General features: G+C 40.1%; 1 protein-coding gene across 5 annotated transcripts in view; it reads left to right on the top strand.

The window, feature by feature from the left end:
* The window catches only part of MKX (mohawk homeobox), an 82,543-nt gene extending 70,733 nt beyond the window's left edge, over positions 1-11,810 (top strand). For 3 of the 5 annotated variants that reach the window (XM_061586111.1, XM_061586112.1, XM_061586113.1), the window contains exons 6-7: positions 6,342-6,375; positions 8,815-11,810. In XM_061586111.1, coding sequence (XP_061442095.1) covers positions 6,342-6,375; positions 8,815-9,001 — 221 coding nt within the window. In that variant the 3' untranslated portion in view covers positions 9,002-11,810. Of the gene's footprint in view, positions 1-1,697; positions 1,776-6,341; positions 6,376-8,814 lie in introns of those variants that run through there. The other 2 variants (XM_061586116.1, XM_061586115.1) reach the window with 2 other exon arrangements.
* The last annotated feature ends 751 nt before the right edge of the window (positions 11,811-12,561 follow it).

Raw genomic sequence — 12,561 nt, 5'->3', positions numbered from 1 at the left:
GCTTTTTCCACTGATTACTTTTATTTTATAGCTCTTTCCCACCTCAGAATTAATAAACCTGCAGCTCTTATGACAGTGAATTAAAAACTGCACTCATTGTACTTTAAAAACAGACTAACACACAGCAGATGCTAAATGCGTGTAGATGCCCACCTATACTGCTGAAGTTCTTGATGAAGCAAGTTTTGAGTAAGCTGATACCAAGAAGATATGCTCATAAAGAGTAGTGCAAACCCATTTGACCCCAGTCCAGCTCTAGTTGTGCATACGTATTCATGACTAGTTATGCAAGAATCTAGATGCAAATTTGCTTATGCTTCCTATTTATGCCCACATTTCCTGATCCAGCAAGTGATTCTATGCACAGGCTGAATTATCTAGATCAGTGAAAATGTGTTTCAATAAGAATCTTCTCATGACAGTGAATTCCAATGTTCTTTTTCTACAAAGAAAATTCTGGTGATCCTTTTTCTAAAAGATTGTATAGCTACTCCTATTAAGTAGCAGAACTCACAAATGTATTCTTTGAAAACAAAATTTTGCTTGACCTAGACTCAATCTGAATGTTCTACGTTAGCCATGTGTTTTCAGTGTAGTGAAAATAGGAATGTGATGTGATATTTTGAGGGAGAAAATATGCCTGAAACTTGAAAATTTATCAACTACAGAAAGCTGATAAATAACATGTTTTAATTCGTAAGGCTACATGCTCACTTGGGAGTAATTTCTACTAAAAGTGATAATTCTGAGTAGATATGCATGGGATTTCACTGTTTATTGTATTTAGGAGACAATGTTTTTAAAATCAAAGTATACTTTCTTTCAAATGATGCGTTGGCATAATCTTAGAAAAGTCAGTAGCCTGTGTGTGAGAGAAGGTGAAATGTCTCTCTGAGATATCTGCAGTTTTAATAGATACTTGTATTTAAAATAGTATTTTTAAAGAAAAAATCTGACTAATTAATTGCAGCACTTTTGTAGTTTAAATTTTTTTTTATTGATTAGTCTGATTAATTTTTTAATTCTGTAGCCCTTTATGAAACTCATGTACACAGACAGATTGGTGAGATGAAATTTTACATTGTAATAACACTTGAAGAGCACATTGGTTGCACTGCACTGCTGTTTATTTTTGTAAGGATGGATGTTTGGACAGGAGAGAGTTAGAGAAGCCAAGCGTACTAATGCAGGCTCCGTCAATAGAGCACAGTCACTAAGTACCTTCCTTTCATTAGGGAGATTGATTGCTGTCAATAGCTGGCCTTCTAAATGGTTAGGAAGTATCTGAAAGAGGGATACTTCCCTCCCCTTCCCCCAGGAAAGATGATGTGATCTTCATGTCTGGGTGGAGAGAGGCTGCAGTTTGGAGAAAGAGGATAGAGAGACAAGGCTTAAATACTCTTAACAGACAGCCAAAATTCTCTGTCTCCCCATCAGATCTTTAGGGAGATAGCTAGCATCCAAAAATCAGTTCTATCTTAGGATGCTAGCTCTCTCCCTAAAAATTTGATGAGGGAGCAGAGGGCTTTGGCCGTCGGAGCATTCAAGCTGTTCCTCTGCCTATGGTCAACCTGTATATTTGCAAGTAAATGCAACTATTGCAAAATGCCAATAAGCCTCCTGTGTCCTTCCAAAGGAAATTCAACTCAAGTAGGCAATGTGCCCCACGTAACAATGTTTTTCTATTTGCAAGAAAGACTGCATTTTGAATGGTACATTTCAAACTTTTGTGGACTGATTCTGCCACGTGCACATGCTACAGCCAAGAATCTCACCCTCTGGCAGTGGAGTAGCAAGCTTACAGACGATAGGATGTTCAGCACTGAAACTACAATCAAAGACCTGCTCAAGTGGCCTGCTGAATAACAGCCCATGAGCTACTTCCATTCTCCGCACAATATAAGTATGCCTATTGAATTCTTTCAAATGGTACGGATATGAGCTCTTTTTTTCACACCTGTAAATGGGGTGAAATTAAGGATGAATTCTATTTTTTTCACACCAGATGAGGATGATGATTTCATCCCACTTTGCTGGGGATGAAAATGAAATGGACTGCCTTCAAGTCGATCCCAACTTATGGTGACCCTATGAATAGGGTTTTCATGGTAAGCGGTATTCAGAGGTGGTTTACCATTGCCTTCCTCTGGAGCTGAGAGGCAGTGACTGGCCCAAGGTCACCCAGTGAGCTACATAGCTGTGTGGGGATTCAAACTCTGGACTCCCAGGTCGTAGTCCAACACTCAAACCACTACGCCACGTTGGCTCTCTTGCTGGGGATATTAAGATGCATTTTGGTCTTGTGAATGGGTGACCCACTGCACATTGTGATTATAGCACAACACATGCCTGTCAGACTTTCTCCCTGAACCTGTCAGGATTGTTAGTTTGGAATTGCAGCAAAATGCCAATCACCTAATCAAAGCTAATCAGTGGTGCCTACCAACCCCTTTTTGGCCCAGCCACAACTTTATCTGCACCATACCTGATTTCACACATGGCATCAGGTGTAGGGCAGGTGGGCATGGCTTGGCCACAATTGCCTGGTACGCCAAATGGGGAGCCATGGCAGATCTAATTGGGCTCATGGCAGGAGGTTCCCCTCCCGTGCACTATGCTATTTTATCACAAGCAATAGGCAAGCCACGCTGTCATCATCTTATAAACCTTGATAAGTTAGATCAATATTATTATCCTGCCTAATGAGCTTATGGCAGAGGTGAATGTGAGCTGAGGATTTGTGGACTTACAGCACATGCTCTTAGGGAATATGCACCCAAAAAAAGTTCTTCTTGTGGTGGGGAAAAAGTAACATGAGTCATGTGCCCTCACTTCCCCTCACTTGCTGGCTTTTTTTTTTTATCATCCCTGCGGTGGCTTCCCCATATTGAAAAGGTCTTTTACCATGAGCTGAATAAACCTCCTCAGCATGAATTAATCACAGGGCTGTTTTGCTTCTTAACAAATGATCAAAATGACTTTACTTTCCAGAGGTAGGGAATAGCCGCTGTGAGCACCATGACAAAAGCACATACACCAAACAAATGGTCTTAAATCCAACTAATTTCCAGTTTCACACATTTGTACATATGTAGTAAACTGTATTGGACATCCTGGATACATAAAGAGCACAAAACATTAATAACATTTGACCGTGGTTGTAGCAAGCAGCTATGTAAATTAAGCTATTTGAATTAAGCTGGCATTAAGTTATTTCAGAGGTCCCTATGTTACTGGCTTATTTTAACAGATGGTCGATTTATTTCATGGGCATGATACTATAACAACATTGATATAGGTTAGGGCCAAACCAGGTAAATGTGCATTTATTAAACAAGTTTTAGCTGATTTAGTTATAAAGCAGGAGAGTGGTTAACTTTTAATACCCAAAGTAGTACATGGAGGAGAGTGAAACTAACCTCCCTCCTTCACTTTAGCTCCCCACACTTCACTGTTTTAAGACCCTCACCACTCCCCAGCCAGCCGGCCGGCCATCTCACTCAGAGTCACTCAAATAGTCTTAAAGCAGCAAAGTGCTGGGCTGGGGGAAGGGGACGGATTTTGCTCCTGTCTCCGACATGCTCCTTTTAGTATGAACAGTTAACCCCAAGCCCTGCTTTCTAACCCAATTGGCACATGCACAATTAATAACTTGTAGAACAGATGCACAATTAATAGACACACAATTAATAACTTGCAGAATTTGTAGAACAGAAGTGTAGGATAGCAAATATTTTCAACAAATAAAGAAAACCCAGAGACAACTTTATTACCACCAGTTTCTAATCAGTTCTCATGACCCTGGACAAGCATTTTACACTGACATCTGGGGGAGGGGAGAAGGGCATTTTGAAACTGAACTCTGAATATCAGTGCACATTTTGGGATTCCTGAGCTTTTCCACTGAGATGTGGGGGAAGGGCATTTTCATTTGTATACACCTAAGTCAGGGTTCCCAAACTCGTCCATGGACCATCCATGAGCTTCATTCAGGTGGTCCACAACATGTCTGCATTAAATATTCATATTGCTTTTTGACCTGTGTTTTCATTGCTTCTTTTATTTCTTATATTTTGTTTTGTTGTATTGCAATTTGAATTTGATGAAATGCAAATTGTAATACAGTAAAATACAACATAAGAAAAGACAGCACCTAGCACAGTGCATTACAATTGCTACAACAGACAGAAAAATCAAGTGGTCCGTCAAGACCCTCAGCAATTTTCAAGTGGTCTGCAGGGAAAATAGTTTGGGAACCACTGAATTAAGTCCTACTTACTTATTTACTCTTAAGTTAGTCACGTCTGTTAATTTCAGTGGCTCTACTCTGAGTAGGGCTAGCATTGAATACCATCCATTGAACCTACACTGTAAATATCAATGCATATTTGGGATTCCTGAGCTTTTCCAGCCACAGTTCTGGAAGAATCCCCTGCAGCTCAGATCATGGGAGGCAATCCTCCCAGTCACTCCTGCCCTGCTGCGTCACCCTGGTTTCTTTGCAAGAGCTGCAGCTTTTCTTGCATTTGCTGTGCTCTGCCATTCAAGTTGCCTGCAGCAGTAAGGTTTTACTCTCCCCCCAGATGCAAGGACAGCACCTGCCCCCTCCTCCCACCTGTGCTCTGCAGCAAAGAGGTGGTTGCACTGTCTCCCCTGCCTCTTTTTTTCCTTTTGTCTTTCTGTTTAAAAGATTTATTTCAGGTGCATGTATCCCCAATTGTACAAGCGCTGGCACACACATACACACTAATTGAGTGAATATGGAAGTCCTGATCAGGTGCAGGTGGCTTTCCCTCCCTGGCCTTGCAGCACAGCTTGGATCCTCACCCCATAGCAAATCCAATTGCTTGCCATCCATCAGTGGGGATATACTGGCCACTCGGAAAAAGCTATGTTGGGACTGTGTTACACATTAGCGACGCGCATTTCTCCTTCATCCAAAAAGACCTTGAGTGATTCTACAGGCTGATCCACACAGGAGCCTAACTTCATACTAAAGCTATTGCTTTTACCATTGTGATAGATTTGCAAGGTCCACACTTCGTTCTCAATGGTAGCTTCCAATCCACTGATTTCCATTCACACTAGTAGGCATTCCTCTGGGAAGGATTAGTGTTGCTGTTTCCTTGTGGCCCTGCCCTCTAATTTTACATGTTTACTCCCTCCAGTTCAAGGCTGAAACCCAGAGAGTGACTCGGTGTGCAATTGACAAGAAAAATGAAACTGACTAGACCCCCCCTCCCCTTGTCCATTGTCCAAGCCTGAATGAAAGGCAGACTGGGGTGAGTGAAAGGCAAAGTAGGCAGCAGCTGAGGCAGCTTTTGCAGGTGGCAGAGAGAGAAGGAGCGGGTGATGGGGCATAAGAGAGCCCACCTACTAAAAAAACATTGAAGCAAAGCTCCTACAAGGAGGAGTGCAGCACAGCTGAGATGGTTTCTCCTTTCCTTTTTGCTGATTGGGTTAATACAAATTTAATTAGGGGAAACTGCACGACAGCTTCTGCTTGCCTGCAACATGCGAATTACAAGGGGATGCAAGTAGTACCAGACACACACTAAATCATCCACCATGTTAGAGAGAACTGAGGGATGGGGAGGGGAAATTTGATTCAGTTCACATTTAAAGCCAAATCTATCAAATTTGTAGTTTCTGAACCAATATGAGAACTGAAGCAGCTGTTCTTCAAAATTTGGACATATTTGAATTTTGCAGTTGTCTAACCAAAGAATGTTTACAAAAATGCATACGTTAGGGGGAATGTGCATACAAGTGAATATCTGAGTGAAAATAACATACAAATGCATTATAGTAGGAGAAAACCTTTGCAAAAATGTGTACGTTCATCAAAACTGCATACAAAAATGTGTGAGAGAAATTTGCACTAAAATCTGAAGAATTTTCACAAGGGTTTTTTAAAAAGCAAATCACAAATTGCTGCAGAAATGTGGAAATCTATTTAAGATTGGAAAGAGAGAACCGAAATTGACAGATCCTTCCATCCCTACTAGAGATACAAATGTGTCACCTTGTGATATTTATTTATAAAAACATGAGCTCTGTGGCCCAATAAAATACATGCATAATGTGTTTTATCAGGTCACAAAATTCATGCTTTTATATGCCCCTCCCCTCAATCAATCACTGTTTGCAGACTATGGAAATTTCACTAAATTCTTTTGCACTGTGTCATGTCTGTGCAAATTTACTGCATGAGTCATGTTCCATAAGCCAATATTTTGAAATCCTGTTGTCCAATATTTCTTTGTGTCCATATGATCTAGTATTGCTTTGAAAATAATCGAATTAAAATGTAGATTAACAGGATTATTCTCTCCTTTCAGAAACTCTGGAAAATGGACCTAGCAAGTGTGAAAGGTGAGTAAAAGTTACCTTTGCCAGTTGCATATATCAGAAGTGTATGTAAGGGTGCAGGGTGAGCATCCCTTGAGGGATTTTGCAGATAATAAAAAGTATACAAAAACAGATCCCTCCCCATTTGCAAGGTAAGGGAAAGGTGGGGAGCATGCAAACCCCTTAGCTTAGGGAGGAATAAGTATCGTATTTCCCACATCCTTCCCCTTACCTCAGATAACTCACTCATCCTTATGCTTCATACCCTGAATCTGGCATTGTGTGTAAAAAAAGGTGACAAACAGCAGTGGGGAATTTTGCCACTATGGCCAGGACCATGAACAGGTGATGAAGGAGGAGAGTAAGGTGGGACTTTAGCAAGATTTCTTGTCTGCCTCCCAATTCTTTTTGTTTTGTTTTGTTTTGATTTGTTCTTCTCAGGGCTACTGGAAACATTCAACAAAAGAAATCCAAATAATTATTGTCAGATTTATCTCCCTTTTAGTAGGCTCTGCCACTAGAGTTCAGTTTCTCCATATCTCGTTCTTCCATTACTTTCTCCCATTTTATCTTGGCAGAAATGACTGTTCTCTAAAAAGCTGTTATACTGTTCTTTTATCATGACTCTTGACTTGATCTTATTACCCCAATTCTTCATCAATCCCAGGGAGATCTGATGTATTTTATCTAGAATATTTGCTTTTGGATAGAACCTGCAAGTCACATAGGACTGGACATGGAACTGAAACAGCCTTGGTCGCTCTGGTGGATGATATGAGGAGGGCGTTGGATAGGGAAGAACATACCTTCCTCGTCCTCCTGGATTTCTCAGCAGCTTTTGATACCGTTGACCACGGTATCCTTTTAGATCGCCTGGAGGGATTAGGAATAGGGGGCACTGTTTTACGGTGGCTCTGTTCCTATCTCTCAGACAGGCACCAACGGGTGGCATTGGGAGATGAGGTTTCAGACCCTTGGCCTCTCAACTGTGGAGTACCACAGGGTTCTATCCTCTCCCCCATGCTATTCAACATCTATGTAAAGCCGCTGGGGGCTATCATCAGGAGGTTTGGGCTGCAGTGTCACCAATATGCGGATGATACTCACCTCTACCTCTCGTTTAAATCTTCATCAGAGTTGGCTGTAGATACCGTGTCCAAGTGCCTGGAGGCCGTAAGTGGATGGATGGGACGGAATAGGCTGAAGCTGAACCCTGATAAGACCGAGGTGTTACTCGTGGGAGTTAAGAGAAGGCTGGGAGATATAAACCTGGTGTTTAATGGGGTAAGATTGCCCCTGCAGGACCAGGTCCGCAGCCTCTGGGTCATTCTTGACTCACAGCTGTCTATGGAGGCTCAAGTATCAGCAGTGAGCCGGGCAGCTTGGTATCAACTCCATCTGATACGGAGGCTGCAACCATACCTTCCTGTCCATCTTCTCCCACGAATGATACATGCCCTGGTCTCCTCTCGCTTTGACTACTGTAATGCGCTCTACGTGGGGCTGCCCTTGAAAATGGTCCGGAAACTACAGCTGGTACAGAATGCGGCGGCACATTTGATAAAGAACAGCCGTCGCCGTGATCATATCACTCCAGTATAGGTTACCAGTTGTTTACCGGGCCCAATTCAAAGTGCTGGTATTAACCTTTAAAGCCCTATACGATTTCGGCCCAGTTTATCTAAATGAGCCCCTCCAGCATCTCCAATTATGCCGCCTGACAAGATCAGCCACACAAGACCTTCTCTCGATCCCCCCAGTTAAAACAGCTAGGCTGGTGCGGACCAGAGAGAGGTATTTTTCGAGTGTGGCCCTCATCCTCTGGAACTCCCTTCCTTTAGACCTCCGCCATGCCCCCTCCTTGATGGCTTTCCGACGATCCTTGAAGACCTGGCTGTTCAGGCAGGCCTATGGGGTTTCTGGGGTGGGTTAATCTTTAATGCTGCTGATTACATGTAAGAGTGGGTAGCTTAATTATTGAACGTTATTGTTATGGTTTTATATTGTATTTTATCCTGTCATTGTACGTTGCCTAGAGTGGCCATTAATTCGGCCAGATAGGCGACTCAAAAATAAAATTTTATTATTATTTATTATTTATTTATTACATATAGTGTAGGAAGATTTTGTGCAACAGCTGTCACTTGTAGGAGAGTGATTATGGCAAAATAATAATAGCGAACCTTCTTGGAGCTTCTTTGTCCACTGGGGTATTCGTCTAATATCATTAGAGGCACAGGACTTAATGTCGCAACTGTATGTTTCTTTCCTGTAATAAATTGATACTTTTTACAGTTTTAATAATTTATTGTGCTGGTGTTGACTGTAATAAATGATTTGATTTGGTTTTTTAAAAACACTGTAACATGCATTGCCTCACTTTCTAACTGTTTGGCAATGATAATAATTAATAATAATAATAATAAATCAGACACAGAAACAATTTTTGTTGCTTGATTCTAGTGCAGCTAACAGAAAGAGTTCAGACAAAGATGAGACATATTGGAAGGAGATCAACGCAGCAATGGCCTTAACAAACCTTGCACAAGGAAAGGACAAACTGCAGGGAACAACCAGCTGCATTATTCAGAAATCGTCACATATATCAGAAGTAAAGACTGTCAAAGTGCCACTAGTACCACCGTTTTAAAGAGAGTTGTTACTTTTCTTGTTCAACACAAGCGGACATTTTTCATGCCATTGTTTTTTCCATAAAATCAGAATGAGAGGTGTGAAGCAATCAGATTCCGTTCGTTGCATGGTCAGTAAAAATAATAATGGGCATTGCCCACTGGAAAGTTCTCACACATAAGCACTATTAAAATCAATGGGAATTTTACAAGAGCCTGCTACTGTTCTTGCATGATTCCTATTCATTTCAGTAGTGTTTTTGCAAGAGGCCTTCCCAATGAATGCACAATGATGGCAATAAACAAATGTTCCCTCAGGCTAAAATATTTTGTTTTGTGAAATAAGATATCAAAGCAGTTCTATAAAGGGCATGTAAATTATGGGGGGGGGACCCTCCCAAGTTTTTTTAAGTCAAAACTATTAACTTATTTTATTGTATTAATCAAACTGCACATTAAGCGCTGCATTGCTATAACAATAAGTGCCTTGCTTTCATACAGTAAGCTAGAACGTGGGCATAGCTCAATACAACTGTGCCTCAAAGTGTCAATGCCATAATGCTTAACCTTTGCATGTAAATTTTAAATGCATCCTGACCAGTTTAAAGCTGACCTCAGAAGGAGTGTTTTTTAAAAGCCCTGGAGCATTTGCCTTGTAGGGATTAGTAAATCTGTGCAGTGAAATTGCTACATTTTACAGTGGAAAAATCCACTATGTTACCAAGTAGTGTACAGTTTTTCATACTCAAATGGAAAAAAGTTGCTATGTATGTATAGGGTTTTTTTCTGCCTGCATTTGCCATATATTAAATATACCAAAACAATTCCTTTAATAAGTGCAATACTGTGGGGGGGGGGAGCCTCAATTTTTTTTAAATGAACATCCTGATTATTTACATTAAAGGCTTTACATTAGACTTAAAGCAGCTCTTGCTTCAATTGCTTTGTAATGTGAATGTAAAAAGGGGGGGAAACCCTCCAAAATCCACAGTTGGACAATACCTTTACAACAGTATTGCCCAATTGTAGAAAGTGTGTTTTCCCCCCCATATGGACCAACAGGGCTGCCTTTGTTTGTTATGTAAAGAAAAATGTATATTGACCAGAATATTCACATTTCAGTGCCTCTCCTCAGATTGGCTTCTGCATTGACACTGATTAGAGGTGAAAGTGCATAGCAAGGCAGCCACTCAAAGAGGATTTAAGCCTTACATATGAACATACTTTGATTATGTAGTTCAAATGTTTAAATATAAAAAGATTCATTGTGATAGTTTAAGTCATTGTCCCAATGAAACCAGCAGTACATCCAGGTTTGATTCCTTCCTTTTAAACTCTACTTCTGACTTATTGAAACTGTTATGTAAGTAAACAAAGCCGATCACTTTTCTGGTACCAAATCAATCTATGCATCAGTTTATTATTTATACTGGAGCTCAATAATGTTCCACGACGGAAACTATTATTGCCTTAATGCATCCAAAATGTTTTTTATTTTGGTACGGAATGTATCAAATGAAGACAACCCCCATTTCAAGGAAGGGGAAAAAAGAAGAAAGCATAATGAAATCTATATATTAATATAAAGTAAAAAGTCTGAATTAAAAACATATGGGGCACACAACACACCAAACAATTGGGGCACTGAAACAATTTAAAGTCAAAGTAGATGCTAAATTGGGCATTAAAAACAACATTTTAAACTCCTAAATTTGACTGCCATTGAGTAAAGCAAGTTGTATAAAATCAGTTTTTATGGACGTATACAGGATTTTTCTTCAACCATACAAAAATATTCTAATTAGGTTCACCCTCTTGGATAAACAGTAAAACCAAACATAGCTTATACTGAGTCGGTAAAAGAAAACTGGAAAAAGAGTTAATGGTCCATAGTCCAGTTTAGGGGAAATTGAAACCTAGTTTATTTTCCTTAAACCCACTTGAATGTTACATTCAAATAACAGTATCCAGATTAAATTTGTAAATCTAGTTTGAGTTCCTAGTTTGTAAATAGGGTTTCAGTTCAAGAAAGCTGCTAATCCTGTTTTTACACTCAACCCAGTTCTTTATATAACAAACCCTGGTTGAGGTAGGCAAAGCAGAGTCACAACTCTGATAATCATGCAAAACACCTAGAACCTGACCCAGTCCATCCCCTCTGCAGGTATTGGGCATCTTCAGTTACCCCATAAAAAAAGCTCTCCAGATGCAAGAGGCCTACTGACAGTATGAGGATTACATTAAGGGCTTTCTATGCATGGAAGAGCACAGTCTGGAACTGGATTTCCTTGTACATTTGCTGGTTTGCTTATATGTTTGTGGTACAGAAGGTGTGGGTAACCTTTGGCCCTCCAGATGTTGCTAAATTACAGCTTCCATCATCCGTGGCTATTGGCCATGCCTGCTGGGGCTGATAGGAGTTGCAGTTCAGCAACATCTGAAGTACCAAAGGTTCCTCTTAGCTACAGTACAATAATGAGATTAAGGCAATACAGCCAGATCAAAATAAACTAGATTTCAATTTTAAATCTGAACTGAGTTTTGGTTTGGATAACCTATTATATTTTTACTCCTAGCCCTCTGCTATTAATAAAACTCTCTTCATCTCTGTGTTGCCGATGCCTTGTTTTCTTGACCTATATGGCAATCATATAGCAAGGAAGATCAAACCTTTGGTGAAGCTGACTTTCAGGTATGCAAAACGTTGCTCAAGCATAGTCAGTTCCAATTGCACTAATATAATCTAGATAGCAGATATCAAACCGTGATGTAACTTGTAGAATGCCTCTTGATGTAACATAGCATTTTGTGGTTGTGGTTGTTTTAAAGTGTACAATTAAAATGATTTGATATGAAAAATATTTTGTTCATAAATATATATATATTTTTACTTTTTTTAATTTGCTATTTTGCATTGACATAAAAGCAAGAAATATATGTTTTGACTGTATGAACAGTTGAAGTATACTTTTGATTGATTTGCATCTTCATGCAAAAGAGGTCTTTTCCACGACAATGACTTTGAGACCCAATCTACTGGATTTTGTCAGAACAATGTGAGTTTTTAAATAAAAAAAAGTAAACACTTCACTTTAGTTCATACTATTATAAGTTATTCTGGTATTAACTATTTTGTGACAATAAACTGTCTTGCCAAACTTTTATGTAAGATATTTTCTCTGTGTTTTTCATTTGGGTGGCTGGCAACAAAACATAATTGCTAACAGCATAAAGATAATCATGTTTTCTCAGAAGAAAATGGAAATGTACTGCCTTCAAGTCGATCCCGACTTATGGCGACCCTATGAATAGGGTTTTCATGATAAGCGGTATTCAGAGGGGGTTTACCATTGCCTTCCTCTGAGACTGAGAGGCAGTGACTGGCCCAGGGTCACTCAGTGAGCTTCATGGCTCTGTGGGGATTTGAACCCTGGTCTCCTAGGTCATAGTCCCAACACTCTAACCACTACGCCACACTGGCTCTCTTCTCAGGAGAAAGTCCTATTGAATTAATGGGGCTTACTCGCAGATAAGGGATTAGGGCTGCAGTCTAACTTGTGAAGAATACAAGAACAAATGC

Source organism: Rhineura floridana, chromosome 10 (genome assembly GCF_030035675.1).
Source record: "Rhineura floridana isolate rRhiFlo1 chromosome 10, rRhiFlo1.hap2, whole genome shotgun sequence".
NCBI classification, from domain to species: domain Eukaryota; kingdom Metazoa; phylum Chordata; class Lepidosauria; order Squamata; family Rhineuridae; genus Rhineura; species Rhineura floridana.
The sequence above is the reverse complement of the archived record's forward strand: the minus strand, read 5'-3'. Positions and strand labels throughout refer to the sequence as shown.